General features: G+C 38.2%; 1 protein-coding gene across 2 annotated transcripts in view; it reads left to right on the forward strand.

Moving 5' to 3' along the window:
- Positions 1-519: 519 nt before the first annotated feature.
- Positions 520-14,021, forward strand: part of PDGFD (platelet derived growth factor D) — a 237,925-nt gene continuing 224,423 nt past the window's right edge. The window contains exon 1 of one of the 2 annotated variants that reach the window (XM_027095686.1): positions 520-958. In XM_027095686.1, the coding sequence (XP_026951487.1) occupies positions 835-958 (124 nt within the window). In that variant the 5' untranslated portion in view covers positions 520-834. The remainder of the gene's footprint in view (positions 959-14,021) is intronic. The other variant, XM_027095685.1, reaches the window with a different exon arrangement.

Here is a 14,021-nt window from a genome sequence, read left to right on the forward strand (position 1 = left end):
GTGTTTCTCCCTGAGAAATTAACCTTGACTTGGCCAAGGTCACACCTACTGGAGCTCAAAGGAAGCTCAGAAACAAGCTCATTTACTATTGAGCTCTTCCACTTTTTCACTTAGTAAAATCTTGACTGAGTAGAATCTGATCTTGATTATTGTAAACGACAAACTTCCAACTCCAGCCCTCCTCCCCAAACCCCACCATCACCCAAGCAGGAGCCATGTCTTATGGGTGGAGGAGCCCATCACCTCTGTGGAAGTTTGGGGAGTCTACCCTCTTCCACTTCCTCCCGGCCACCCAGTTTCTTGTCCCCCGCTGTCCCTCTGGTCTAACGTCTAGGGTTAAGCCCAGCTTAACGCTGGGTTAAGCCCAGCGTCTCACGGTCACACTGGGCGCGCTCAGTGGCAGAGCGGGCTTCGGCTGGACCCGGGCAGCCTTGTGCGCGCGCCGCGGCTGGGAGCCCGAGTGCGCGCAGCTCAGGGGCTGCCGCCGCCGCTGGGGCCGAGGACGCGGCTTCTCTGCTCGCCTGCCCGGGACGCCGCGCCACCCGCCCCCTGCAGCCTGTGTTGCAGCTGCCGGCCACCGGAGGGGGCGAACAAACGTCAACCTGTTGTTTGTCCCGTCACCATTTATCAACTCTCAGCACCACAAGGAAGTGCGGCCGCCACCCGCGCGCGGAAAGTTCAGCATGCAGGAAGTTTGGGGAGAGCTCGGCGACTAGCACGGCGGGGCGGCCCGGGCTAGCGCAGGGCGAGCGTGGGGGCCAGAGCGCGGCGTGGTCCTGGGAGCCTGTCCCGGCTTTTTCTTGGAGCGACGCTGTCCCTAGGTCGCTGATCCCAATGCACCGGCTCATCCTTGTCTACACGCTAGCCTGCTCAAACTTTTGCAGCTACCGGGACACTTCTGCAACTCCGCAGAGCGCATCCATCAAAGCTTTGCGCAACGCCAACCTCAGGCGAGATGGTAAGAGACTCAGATTTTATTTTTTTTAATTAAGTAATCACGTTTTTTGTTGTCATCATTGTTGTCCCACACCCCTTTTCAGTCTTTCATATGAACCTTGGTTGTGTGTATGGGCGGGTGGGGGGTAGGGGGAAGAGGGGTCGGGTCCTGTCTCCAGTCCCGAGAGAGCCCCTTCTTCCGGAATGGACAGAGGGGTGTGGGATCTGTGCCTAAGGGGATCAGATAGGTCAGGTGGCTCATCTCCCTGATCCTAGAGAAGTCATTCTGGTGTCAAACAATCAACTGATGCTAGGATCCCAGAGTTGAAGAAAGTTGCAGGCTGTGCCGCACCACGGTCAGGCTCTCCACCTTTTGGACTGGAAACACGGATAGCTGGGGCATTTGTGGAGGGACTCAAGAGTGTCTTTCTCTGGGTGATTTATTTTTATTTTTCTTAAGTGTGGGGAGAGGGAATGATTCATTTCAGAGGAAATGATAGCTGGAACAAAGAACTTATTTATGTATAATTTATGTTGACGAGACTGTGGTGTGCATACTGCGGTGTGCAGTATGTTGCCCTTTTCATCCCCAGAGTGATTTTTTCCAGTGGACTTCAGCGTGGCTCAGAAACTCAGAGTCTGGGAGAAAATGCCTTTTGGAGTTTTATCTGTATCCCGGGGGACCTGGCTTCTGCTATTAGTTGTCTTGCATAGAATTCTTTCCAACTGTTTGCAAGAAGCAAAGATCTTTAAGCAGCTCTCTTAAGCAAGGTCCCAAGCAGACTTGTTTGTTTTCCTTTACTATGGAGGACACCTGGGTCATTGGATCCCAGCGATTTTAATTGCGTTTATTTACTTTCTGGGCCTCCACCAAGGTCTGAAGTTGATTTATTCCTGAATTCTCAAGTACAGCTGATGTTGCCAATAATTTGCAGCTGTTTCCACCATCTACCTGAACTGACCCATAGGTTTTTGTGTTTGTTTTTTTTTTCCCTTCATCAAAAATATCTTTCTTTCCTTCTGCTTGATTAAAATTCTAACAGATCTCCTAAGGAGATCACCAAGCTATTCTTAATGGCTTCACTCTTGGAGCTGGCAACATTTGACCTCTGGTAAATTCATATTAGCCTTCTTATTTTCTTATCAGTTTCTCTCTTGGTATGTCCTTAATTTGGACATCACTGAAAAGCTTCTGTGCTTTGAAACAAGCAAACAAAAACCTTATTATATTTTCTGATGGCAAGTATGCTGTGTATTTCAGTGTGCTAAAGTCATCTGAAGCGGAGGGGGTATAGGGAAGCCACAGAGTAACCTCCAGGCAGAAGGTCACCCTGTATTTATAGAATTACCTTATCACAGTATTTTGTGTAAAATATGCTAGCAGTGCATTTTTGATAACGCTTCATCTTAGTGTAAGCACAAAATTTTCTTATTAATTAAAAAAAAAGGTTTAGGCTCAAGACTAAACTTTTATAGCTTTGTTTCACTCATTAATGTTTCCACCAGGGACAATCTTCTACTCATTGAGTTTTTAGAGGTGTTAATGTTTGCACTTAATGTGCCCTTTCAGCTACATAGAGTAAAATGCCATTTATAATTTGCATGACTTCATAGCCATAATTTTGTAATCCTTAGCTTCCCAAGTATGAGTTACAAGAAATCAAGGACAGAAAATGAAAAATATGTAACCATTGCCCATTAACCCAAGATTCTGACTAAAACCAAGTCACGCAGCTCATATCTCTGTTTTTTGGAAAAGAATAATCTCATTTTACTTTTTGCTGTTAAAACTCCGTACATCTATCTAGTCTATATGAGAAGTGCTAATACTTTATTTTATTAAAATTTGAAAACTACCCTGGATTTATTTCTTCATATTTTAGCGAGAGCTGTTTTGCAGTTACAGCACACATACACACACACACTTTGATTAGTTCAGATTGCTCAGTACTTAACTCAGTGTCAATCTCATTTATAAATAAGGCTAGGAAAGGGGGAAAGGTAGTTGGATTAAAAGAAAATTGTATACAGAGTAAAAATAATTAACACTCATAATGAACTTTTAGTTGGGGGAATTTTCAAAAGGCAGCTTATTCTTGTTATAGAGAGACATTCTCAAAAAAAAGGTAATATTGCCCCAAAGGAAAGCAGTTAGATCTTAGGAGGTGAAAAAAAGTCTTAGAAATTACAATGGTTTGTGGTCCTCCAAAGGGTCAGTACATATAAACAGATATATAGTACATTTGTAGTATTAGCAATTCATAGGGAGCAGATGTGATTAGAAAAAAAAAGAATGTCTAAAAAGGCTTCTTAACCAGGGGAGTGATGATATGAAGAAAAGGTTGAGAAACACTGTTGTAGAGTTTTGGTGAGAGAGTAAGAATAAAGGGTCTTTGAAAAAGTTTAGACAGCCACTGGGAAATTTTAATGGCAACAATTGAGCTGATGAGAGAAAGTAATAACTTATTAAATTAAACCCTTGTTCTGATTCCAGACATTTTAAACTTGCTCTCTCAAAGTTCCTTAATGGCTTAATAAAGGGGACAATACTCTTGATCCGATTAAGACAGGGTATAAGTTTGTGGAGGACATAAACAGAGAATACAATAAGGAGAAGATAGAAGATAAAAGTTTCCAAACATTAATTTAGGGTCCTTAGAAGACCTGGCCCTCAGATTACAAATTGTAGGAAATCTAACAAAAGATTAGATATGGCCCTTACTAGGGGTTTCAAAACCGTTATCTAATGATGGAACTGTCTTTACACTTGAGGGCCATCGTTTTGTCTCTGCTGACCCTGTTAGCTGCTACCTAATGTTGGGGTTAAGAAAGGAAGAATGATGACAGACATCCCCTGTTCTTGGCATGAGGTATGTTGGATCCTATCCAGCCTGATACAGAATCTTGTTTTTTGGTCTCCCAGTACCTAATAGCTCCAGGTAACTGAAGTAGTTAATAAATGAATTGGAGATAAAGTGTGAAGGTTGGTAAATGATAGTCTCCTTCTACCCAGTGTAGGAGGCTGCTCTGTTGCAGTCTTCTGGCCTTTCAGAAATCTTCATCACATTATGTTCTTGTTCTAAAAGGGATGTCTGTAGAGCCCTTGCCAGCACTTGCAGAATGACAAAAGGTGACCCAAGGAAGAAGGTGGTTGAATTTGGTCCCTGTCTCCAGGAGGAAACTAATAGGTTCTATAGCTAAGAAGAATTAAAATATAACAGTTTGCAGTGCTTGAGTATTTATGCTTCCTTATATCATATTTGTTATTCTTTCTCAAACTGATTTACTTTTGAAACCCATTCCTGATCCAACTCTTAGCACAGAGAAAATCTTCCTTTAGCAATAGCATCTACATATTTTTATTTTAGTGCCTGTGCAGTTGGTGCTTTTGTTATAATAACTGGACACAACTGGTGTTTCTCAGAGTGTGAATCAAGAAGTGTGAAGGTAGCAATTAACTGACAGTATTGCTTACTTATTTTTAAATCTAACTAGATAAAACTTCCTGCTTATGGAGTTAAGATTACAGATGCACTCTTCATTTTCTTGACCCTTTTTTGCTTTCAGAAAGTACAGGTGTTGGTGGTAAATGATTCTGAATATAGTTCTGTTTGGTTGTTTAGTATGCCAGGACTTGAATTGTCTATTGTCTATTATCATTATCTTATGATTGGTCTGCAATTTTAGTAATTGTGGTCTGAGATTCTCTTTTAAGTGGTCAAGCTTATTTCTTAAATAACATCAGTTTCTATTGTCCTCATTGATGACAGCACACCGACTTTGGTGCAAAGATCAGAACTTAAAGGAAAGGCAAAAAAAAAAAAACCAGAGGGTAATTTAAACAAATTAATTTTAAAGTGTCTGAAAGCTGAGAATCACATTAGTGTCTAAATCTGAGGTTCTTCTGTATTTATATTTTTCTGTTCAACTCTAAGTGTATTAAGGCTACAGAGCGTAATGGAGATTACATATTTTGAATGCAACATGGCTTTGACTTGCCACCATAGTTTATATTACTCAATAGAGATTCTTTTAAAGAGGTGAGTTTAGCCAGATATCTCCACAGCGTATAGTGGAAGATGCCATAAGGTTGTGAGTTATACTAATAACCATTGTGTGTTCATTGAATGACAGTGATTTTTGAATACAGGATTTTTCCCTTTCAGCAAATGAAAGCAAACCTTTATTATTTTAGTACCATAGGGTCAAACAATGGAGCAATGTCCCCAGAGCCACTTACATGGGACTCCTGAGCATGTGTGGTCTCAGAGAATCCCATCATTCTGAGAGTCTGGAGGATATAGACATTTATGTCTCTGTCCTTGAGAGCTGAGTCATGATGCAAATCATCTTCCTTCTGGAACTTACGAACTTTCTTTGCTGAAATATGATTATTGTAAAAAGGCACTAGCTAATCATTTTAATAAAATTCTTCCTGTATTAAAATAGGAGCCTAGTTCAAAATTTCTATATTTAAAGTGCCCAGTGCCTGGATATCACTGAGGTCCCCTCACCCTGGAAGCCCCTCTGCAGCACAGCATGCCAGATATTGGATTTTATTAACTGGATCTGAGATCTCATTAGGGTAATGTAAATCACAAAGGTAACCTGGTTAGTGTTTGGCAACATTTTAAGTTATTTCAAACTTTTTCATTTCAGAATTTATGCAATTTTAAAAGGGACATTTTTATATAACTTTTACGTGAAGGACAGTTTCAGCAAAAAGCTACAGGGGGATGATATACAGTAGCAAAAGGAAAGAATACAAGAAAAATGCTTCAGCAAAAATGTTCTGACTCCCCATATAGTATTTTAGGACCAAATGTAAGTCCTAAATAAAGGAATAAGCCCGTGAGACACTAAAGTGCAAAAGTGCACAGACAGGAAGAAATATTTTCTTCCAAGAATTTTTTTTTCAGAGTAAGAATGAAGCGTGCCTTGTTTCTTACAAGCATTGATGATGAATATAGTAATATATCTTTGCTCTTCACCCTGATATGCTGACATTCATTTATTAGCTTTAATTTTTATAGATTAATATTGTGTTTTTTGTGATTTGTGCCCTGTGCAGACAGGGAGGTCATAGCACATGAGCTGTCCTTCATTATGAAGAGTGATCTTGTCCCAAGTTTGGGATTTTTTACTTGAGCACTTTTTGTAGAGTGTTTATAAAGACGGACAGTTTTGGGTGCCGTGCTTTGTCTATAAATATGAGCCAAACGTGATTTGAAACCTTGTATGTTAGGACTCTTGATTTTTGAAATTTGAAATCTAGCATGCCTTCTTTGGACTGAGGGAGCTCAGTGACAGTTCTTGAGTGTGGGCTCTGAGAATGGGTTGAATATGCTGTGTTAGTTTTGAACAAGTCATTTCAGATCCAATGTGAGAATCTGCTGCTAAGCTCTGCATTTTGCTGAAACCTTTAATAAGCTATATAGTAAGAGCCTACTTTTACAGAATTTCACTATTCAACAGCTTCAACTATGTAAAACACAACCAAATGAACTAATATATGTGCAACAGATCCACTTAAAGGCCAAATCAGTGTCGCAACGTGTATAAATGAGGTCATAAAGTTCCTGTGGTAGACACTTATATACTCTTTTCCTTTACTTTCCATGTAGCTCTACCTCACTTGCATATGTGGTTTCCCTGTCCACAGCACAGCAAGAGCATGGTGTTAGAATAGAGAACAGTACTGGTTCGATATATTCACACTATCAGCATTGAGAAGTGACAGCTAGTAGTTTTCCTGCTTCCTCTTACTTTTTTTCAGGCTTAGGCTTCTTATTGAAACAGGTGAGAATAGTTCCAGCTTGCAATGGACTGAATATTTATTTGTGTCCCCCCAAAATTTGTATGTCGAAATCCCAACCCCCAGTGTGATGATCTTAGGAAGTGGAGCCCTTAGAAGTTGATTAGAATCATGAGAGCAGGGCCCTCATGAATGAGATTAGCGCCCTCATAAAAGAGACCCCAGAGATATCCTCACCTCTTCCACCACATGAGGAGACAGCAGAAAAACATGGAATCTGCTGGACTTCCCAGCCTCTCAGACTATAAGAAATGCATATCAGTAGTTTTAAGCCACTCAATCTGTAGAAGTTTGTTATAGCAGCCCAAATGGACTATAATCTCTTTCTGTATGTCACCGGGGAAGTACTATATTACAGCCCAGTAAAATTGATGATTTTAGAGGATGTTCTTGAGTCATAAAGGAAAGTTTAGATTGTATGTTTAATAGGTTTACCAGGATCATAAACTGGAAGTGGTATTAGCTTATGTATATATGGATTTCGACCAGAAAATTGACAGTGCTTACTATGACAACCTTATGGAAAAGAACAATTATAGTCTGGATAATAATGGACTGTTATTATCATTCTTTTAGTGATAACTAATAGATTTGTGTTAGCCAAGAGGGAGGTGAACAGGAATTTTTATCTGCATTTTGGATTAGACCCTATTGGGTTCAGGATTCTGAATAACTTGAATGAAGACACAGAAAACACATTTACTTGCATATTTTATCTGGAAAAAATAGTTAACAGGTTGAATTAGATAGAGTTTGGCTGATATTTTCTATAAAGGGCCGGATAGTAAATATTTTAGGCTTTCCTAAAGTCATGAGGTCTCTGTTGCAACTATTCAACTCTGCCATTATAGCAAGAGAGCAGCCATAGGAATTCCATAAATGAATGTGTGTGGCTGTGTTCCAATAAAACTTTATTTACATAAACAGGCAGTGGGCCTGCAGGCTGTAGTTTGCTGACTGCTGAATTAGAGAATCTACATACTCTTAGGTCGAAATGATGGGCTGATCCTATCAAAACGAAATTCAGCAGGGATAAATGCAAAATCTAGCTCTTTGGTTAGAAAATAAAAACAACTGCATAATTACAGAATGGAATAACTTGAATTAATTTCAGTTTATGCTATGCTAGATAGATAGAATGATAGATAGATAGATAGAGATATGTCTATATCTTTATCTTCTAACTGGTTTAGTTGAACACAGCTTATGCTTCAACAAATGATGTAGTTGCTAAACAACAACAACAGTGTAAAACTGGTATTAGTGTTAATACTATGTCGGGATCAGGGAGGCAGCAGTGCTCTTATAAATTAGACTCTGTTCAGTCATGCATGAGGGTGTTGTGCTCTTGGTCTCTCTCCTGTGCAGGATTCTGCCTCTTTCTGACTCCTTCAAACCCATGCCCTAAACCCACAGACTTTACTACTCTCCTGTATTTAAACTTCCCTTCTTATTGTCTCCATCCTGTTAGCCCACACATATGTTTAAGTGTCTTTGCATTCTCCCACAACATATATAAGTTGTTTTAATGTTTTTCTTCATTTTAGCACCGTATAAACTTCTTCAGTCTCACCATGCCTTACTGTCTCTACTTCTTGTTTCCCTTACCCATTGCAGTTTGAAGTCATCCCTACCACTCTGGGTGAGGTCACTGTGATCTGTAGCCTCCTTTGTGATCATTCTTGAAATGATCTCTTCCTTCGGTTTGACACTACCCCTCCTTTTCCTTAACTATTCCTAAATGTAAGTTTGAAATGGTGATAGAAATAAAGCCAGAATTAACACAGTACTTATTTTAGGTTGTTTGGAGAAACAAGATTAGAAAAGGCTTAAAAAGTGTATCTTATGTTTTGTTCTGTCCCTGTAACCATTATAAATAGTGAAAGTAGTGGGGAAAATCTTAGAATATAATTGGGATCTTGTTAATATAAAAAGAAACTTTTAAAGTTAAAAAATAATGTCATATTATAACCTATCAAGCTCTACAACTGAAGCATTTTGGAGGTAGATATGTACATATACATTATATAAACTTATAATATTTAAAAAACAGAATACTTATACTATAGAAATATGACATTGAATAACCACATAGAAATTTCCCTTATATCATTGAGTGTTCTTTTACTTATTTATTTTTTTGTCTCCTTGGCTGAGTCTTCATCTTCCTGTCTGCCCTTAAGGCTCTGGCCTTAGCCTTATCTTCTCACTTTTCCTCATTGTTAGTCTCAAGAGGATATTAGTTTTTTCCAAAGTGTCAATTGCTACTTATATGTGAATGATGTGTAAATCTATTTTTACTGATTCTACTGTTTATTGAGCTTTTGATCTGTCTTTATATTTCACTTCTTGAGGTCTGCAATGGGTGATCCCACTGGCACTTAAAGGAAATGCTCCAATTCAGTAGGCCTCAGAGTGAAATTATCAGTTTTTTAAAATATTGGGTTATTCATCCAATGGTGAATTCCTTAGCAGTATTAATCGTTTTGTTGTTTTTCTTCCAGACACATCATAATTGTTTTTGAATGAACTATTGAGTGAATGTGCTGACCAGGTATCACATTTTAGACAGGAATTGCACCACCCTATGTAGCGTTTTCTGACTCCCAATTCTCTTTAGGTAGAATTGGCTACTCCTTTGTTTTCCCAATTTTTCCATGGTACTTATTTATTTACAAATCTGCCATCTGCTGATGTGAGCATACTTGTTATATTTAATGAAGCTGTGCACCTCATTATCTGTTTCATTGCCTGGCACGTAGGACTTCTCCTCAATAAGGTTTGAAGAGTCAGTAAATCAACCAATCACTGTCTTCTGTTTATGACTGATATTTGGGCCACATGAGCCCTATCATATTGTAAATGAATGGGAGCAAGGACGTTTAAACTCTGAAGCTAGGGTGACTGTAAGTTTTCTGTTAATTGTCTGGATGGCTGTTTGTATTATTGAACAGGATAAGGATTAGAAGAGGAAGAACAGATGAGGGAAAGTCATGAAGGTAGAAAATTAATTTGTGGATACTTTAAGCTTTAGGAGCTTGTACAATATCCATGTGGATGAAATCTAGAGGAGGGAGGTAATAGAGAAGCACTCATTTGCATGAAATGCATGCACAGTGAACATGAAGTAATCAACTATGTACTATCATGTTTTTAAAGTAAGTGGTTGAAGTGAGAGAGTGGCATGGACACATATACACTACCAAATGTAAAATAGATAGCTAGTGGGAAGCAGCCATATAGCACAGGGAGATCAGCTTGGTGCTTTGTGACCACCTAGAGGGGTGGGATAGGGATGGTGGGAGGGAGACGCAAGAGGGAGGAGATATGAGGATATATGTATACATATAGCTGATTCACTTCGTTATAAAGCAGAAACTAACACACCATTGTAAAGCAATTATACGCCAATAAGGATGTTTAAAAAAAAAAGGATGTGGAGAAAAGGGAACCCTTGTACACTGTTGGTGGGAATGTAAATTGATGCAGCCACTGTGGGAAAACAGTATGGAGGATGCTCATAAAACTAAAAATAGAACTACCATATGACTCAGCAATTCCACTCCTGGGTTTATATCTGAAAAAAACACCAACACTAATTCAAAAAGATACATGCACCCCATTGTTCATAGCAGCATTATTTACAATTGCAAAGATATGGCAACAACCTAAGTGTCTATCAACACATAAATGGATAAAGAAGATGTGGTGTATGTGTACAGTGGAATACTACTCAGCCATAAGAAAGAACGAAAATTTGCCATTTGCAGCAACATGGATGGACTGGGAAGGCATTATGCTAAGTGAAATTAAGTCAGACAGAGAAAGATAAATACTGTATGATACCACTTATATGTGGAATCTAAAAAATACAACAAACTAGTGAATATAACAAAAAAGAAGCAGACTCACAGAGATAGAGAACAAACTAATGGTTACCAGGGAAAGAGGGAGAGGCAGTATAAGGGTGGGGGAGTGGGAGGTACAAACTATTGGGTGTAAGATAGGCTGAAGGATGTATGCACAAGATGGGGAATATAGCCAATATTTTGTAATAACTGTAAATGGAAAGTAACCTTCAAAAATTGCATAAAAAATTAAAAATTAAAAAAAGTAAAAAAAAATAAATAAAGTGGTATTCATGATTGTGGGTGTATAATACTAATAGCTGATATTCCTAGAGTTCTTATAACATGACAAAGTGCTTTCATAGCCATTATAGACAGTGGCTTGGTGTGAAGAATTGGTCCTTTCCAAATGACTTTGTTGAAAATTTCAAGATCACATATACTTTTGGACTGCTCCCTTAGGCATAAGCATGACACTTTGGGGTTAATTTTGGACTAATATCAATGAAATGTGGAGAATTTTCAACTGTTTCTCCCCCACGCAACCCCCCCCCCCAAAAAAAAAAAAACCTCACACATACTCTGACTAGAATCAATCCTTTTTGGTATACCTTTCCTTTCCAGAATTAGTATTTGAGTACTTTTACATGAAGTTCCCACTACTTAATAAAGTTCAAAAGAAAGAAGAAGAAATAAATTAAGGATCATGAAACAAGTCTTAAGGTTCAGTCAGGATGATTGACTATGGAAAGCTAAGGAAAGAGTAATGCATCTCCATTCTGTTTAAAGATTTATCTACAGAGAGAGAACATGTTCATGCTATTTTACTGAGGATTAAATAAGAGAGTTGCTATTGAATGGAATAAAAACAGTATACCTTTCCTATGAAAACAAAAAGTCCATAGATGAAGTTGCTAAACATGGAATTAAAAGATTTTTAGATAGTTGCTAATTTAAAAAAAAAAGGGAGAGAGAGAGAGAGAGATGGTGTGAGAGCTATTTGGAATTTAGTTTAAGTACAGCATATGCGGAGATTATTTAAATACCCCAGGAAGAGCCACTGTGGCTTTATATTATTTTCATTCAATTCTTTAGTTTACTACTTTTCACCAGACCCAACTGCAATAAACATAAACACTACTCATTTGTTCAAAAAATATTTATTGAGTACTGACTACATGCAAATCTCTGGATGAAGCACTGAGGCAGAAACAGTTAAACCTAGGGCACACTCTCTACTCTGTTAAAGCTTATACTTCAGTTGATGAGATAAAGTATTCATGGGAATAAACAAAGGGCAAGACAGAGCCATCTGTGTGCCGCCATCATGTTACTTTGTTGTTGTTGTTTTTTTTTAAATACTCTGTCCTGTTGAGCAAATTTTAACCGTAAATCATCTATCCTAATATTTAGTTCAGAAAAAAATGATATTGATTAAACTGTTGTTGAGCACAGTACTGTTTGAGGATTGAAAGACAAATTCTTTATTGGTTATTACTATTACTATTATATCAATTAAGATTTGAGCAGAAAAGTAACTTTTAATTGTAGAATTGGGAGTCATACGTTCTTGGTTTTAGATTTTAGGCTAAATATTTCTGAACCATAAAAACAAATATAGGGACTCACTTACCTACCCAGGAAGACTTAACTTTTTAACATGTGATATGCACTATGATTATTTGACCACTGGATGGCAGCAGAAAAAAGACAGCTTTGTGCATACTATTTTTTTTTTTACTCCCTCTCTTGGTTGGGCATGTCAGTTCAGCTAGGGAAATTTCATATTTTCCAAATACATTGAAAAGAATAAACTACAAATCATGGTAATCTGTCATTAATATATAACTATTATAGTCCATATGACCTCAATAAATTTTAAGTATAATGAAAATATGTTGAAAATACATGACTATTTTACTGCTTTGTACCCTTTACTCATCTAGTTTGCATGTATAAAATTCCTGAAAGTCCAACTTAGAAACATTGACTAGTTGAAAATCATTTTCTGAACAACAGTTGCATGTGCACAGCCACTGGTTGACAAATTTCCTTTGAGTGCATGGCCAGCTAGTTGGCCACTCTAGACTTGCAGTAAGTCCCTGGAGACTCCTCATTACTTTTCAGGTGAATGGGTTTATCAAAAATAAGTTACTTTGAGGGACAAAAGCATAATTATGATATCAGAAGTAAGAAGTCATCTTCTCTGAACGTTGCAGTTTCTGAGATCCTAAGGAGACACAGGGCAGAGTGGTGAGCATGTAAAAGTGTAGGAACATGAAACCTGCAGCTCTCTACCTAGATGCAAAGCAATAATCAGTTATGGGTGTGCAATAGCCACATAATTCCACATTAAAAAAATTTGGTTGTGTTCATCCAGCTTTAATAAAAATTTCAAAGTGGTATACAAAAATGACCATTTTTAGTGAATGCTTTAGGGCAGATTGGAAAACTATGTATTGGGGTCTGTATGAGGCTGAATAATGACCCTCATGTCCTAATTCTGGTACCTAACTGCTATGTTCTATGGCAAAGACTCTGCAGATGTGATTTAGCTTAGGATCTTGAAAAGGTGAGATTATCCTGAATTATCTCAATGGGCCCTGATGCAATCACAAATGCCCTTATGGAGATTTGACACAGGCAGAAGAGAGGGCAATGTGACCACAGAAACGGAGATTTGAGTGCTGCTATGACCACAAGCCAAGGAATGCTAGCAAGCACCAGACGCTGGAAGATGCAAGGAACAGATTCTCCACTCGAGCATCCGGAAGGAGCAGGACCCTGCCAACACCTTGATTTTGGCTCTTTGAACCGATTTTACACTTGTGGCCTCCAGGATTCTAAAAGAATAAGTGTGTGTTGTTTTAAGCCAGTAAACTTGTGGCAGTTTGTTACAGCACTCACAGGAAACTAATAAAGGGTCTTTGATGTGAAAGATGAATGGTTGAACTGCCTATTTGTTGAGCAGTTTTCTAACTGTAAAATTTCATTGGCCTATAAAGCTGTATCGACATTTTAATGGTGCATTTTGATCTCTACCTTTGAGAATTCTCTAGTAAGACAAGCCTTACTTCTGCCCTAATTCCATATCAGAATATTTAGGAAATTCTGGTTCCAAATCTTACCTATTTTTCAGATAAGATTAAGTCCTGACATGATGAAAAGGACAGTGATCCTATTTCATCATATTTTCATTGATTCTTAAAATTTTCCCTTAACCTAAATATGTCATTTATGCATTTGTTGGCTCATAGTTTATTCATTTGTTTATGCCACAGAGTTTGTCGTGAGACTATTACGTGTCAGTTTCTATACTAAGTTCTGGGGCAAAGTGTTGAAAGTGATGTGATAATAATCACTTTGTTAATTAACTATATGATAATCATGTGATAATAGCTACCATCCACAGAGTACTTATT

The sequence above is a fragment of the Aethalodelphis obliquidens genome, unplaced genomic scaffold (genome assembly GCF_003676395.1).
Source record: "Aethalodelphis obliquidens isolate GAN/ISIS:26980383/991018 unplaced genomic scaffold, ASM367639v1 scaffold93, whole genome shotgun sequence".
NCBI classification, from domain to species: Eukaryota; Metazoa; Chordata; class Mammalia; order Artiodactyla; family Delphinidae; genus Aethalodelphis; species Aethalodelphis obliquidens.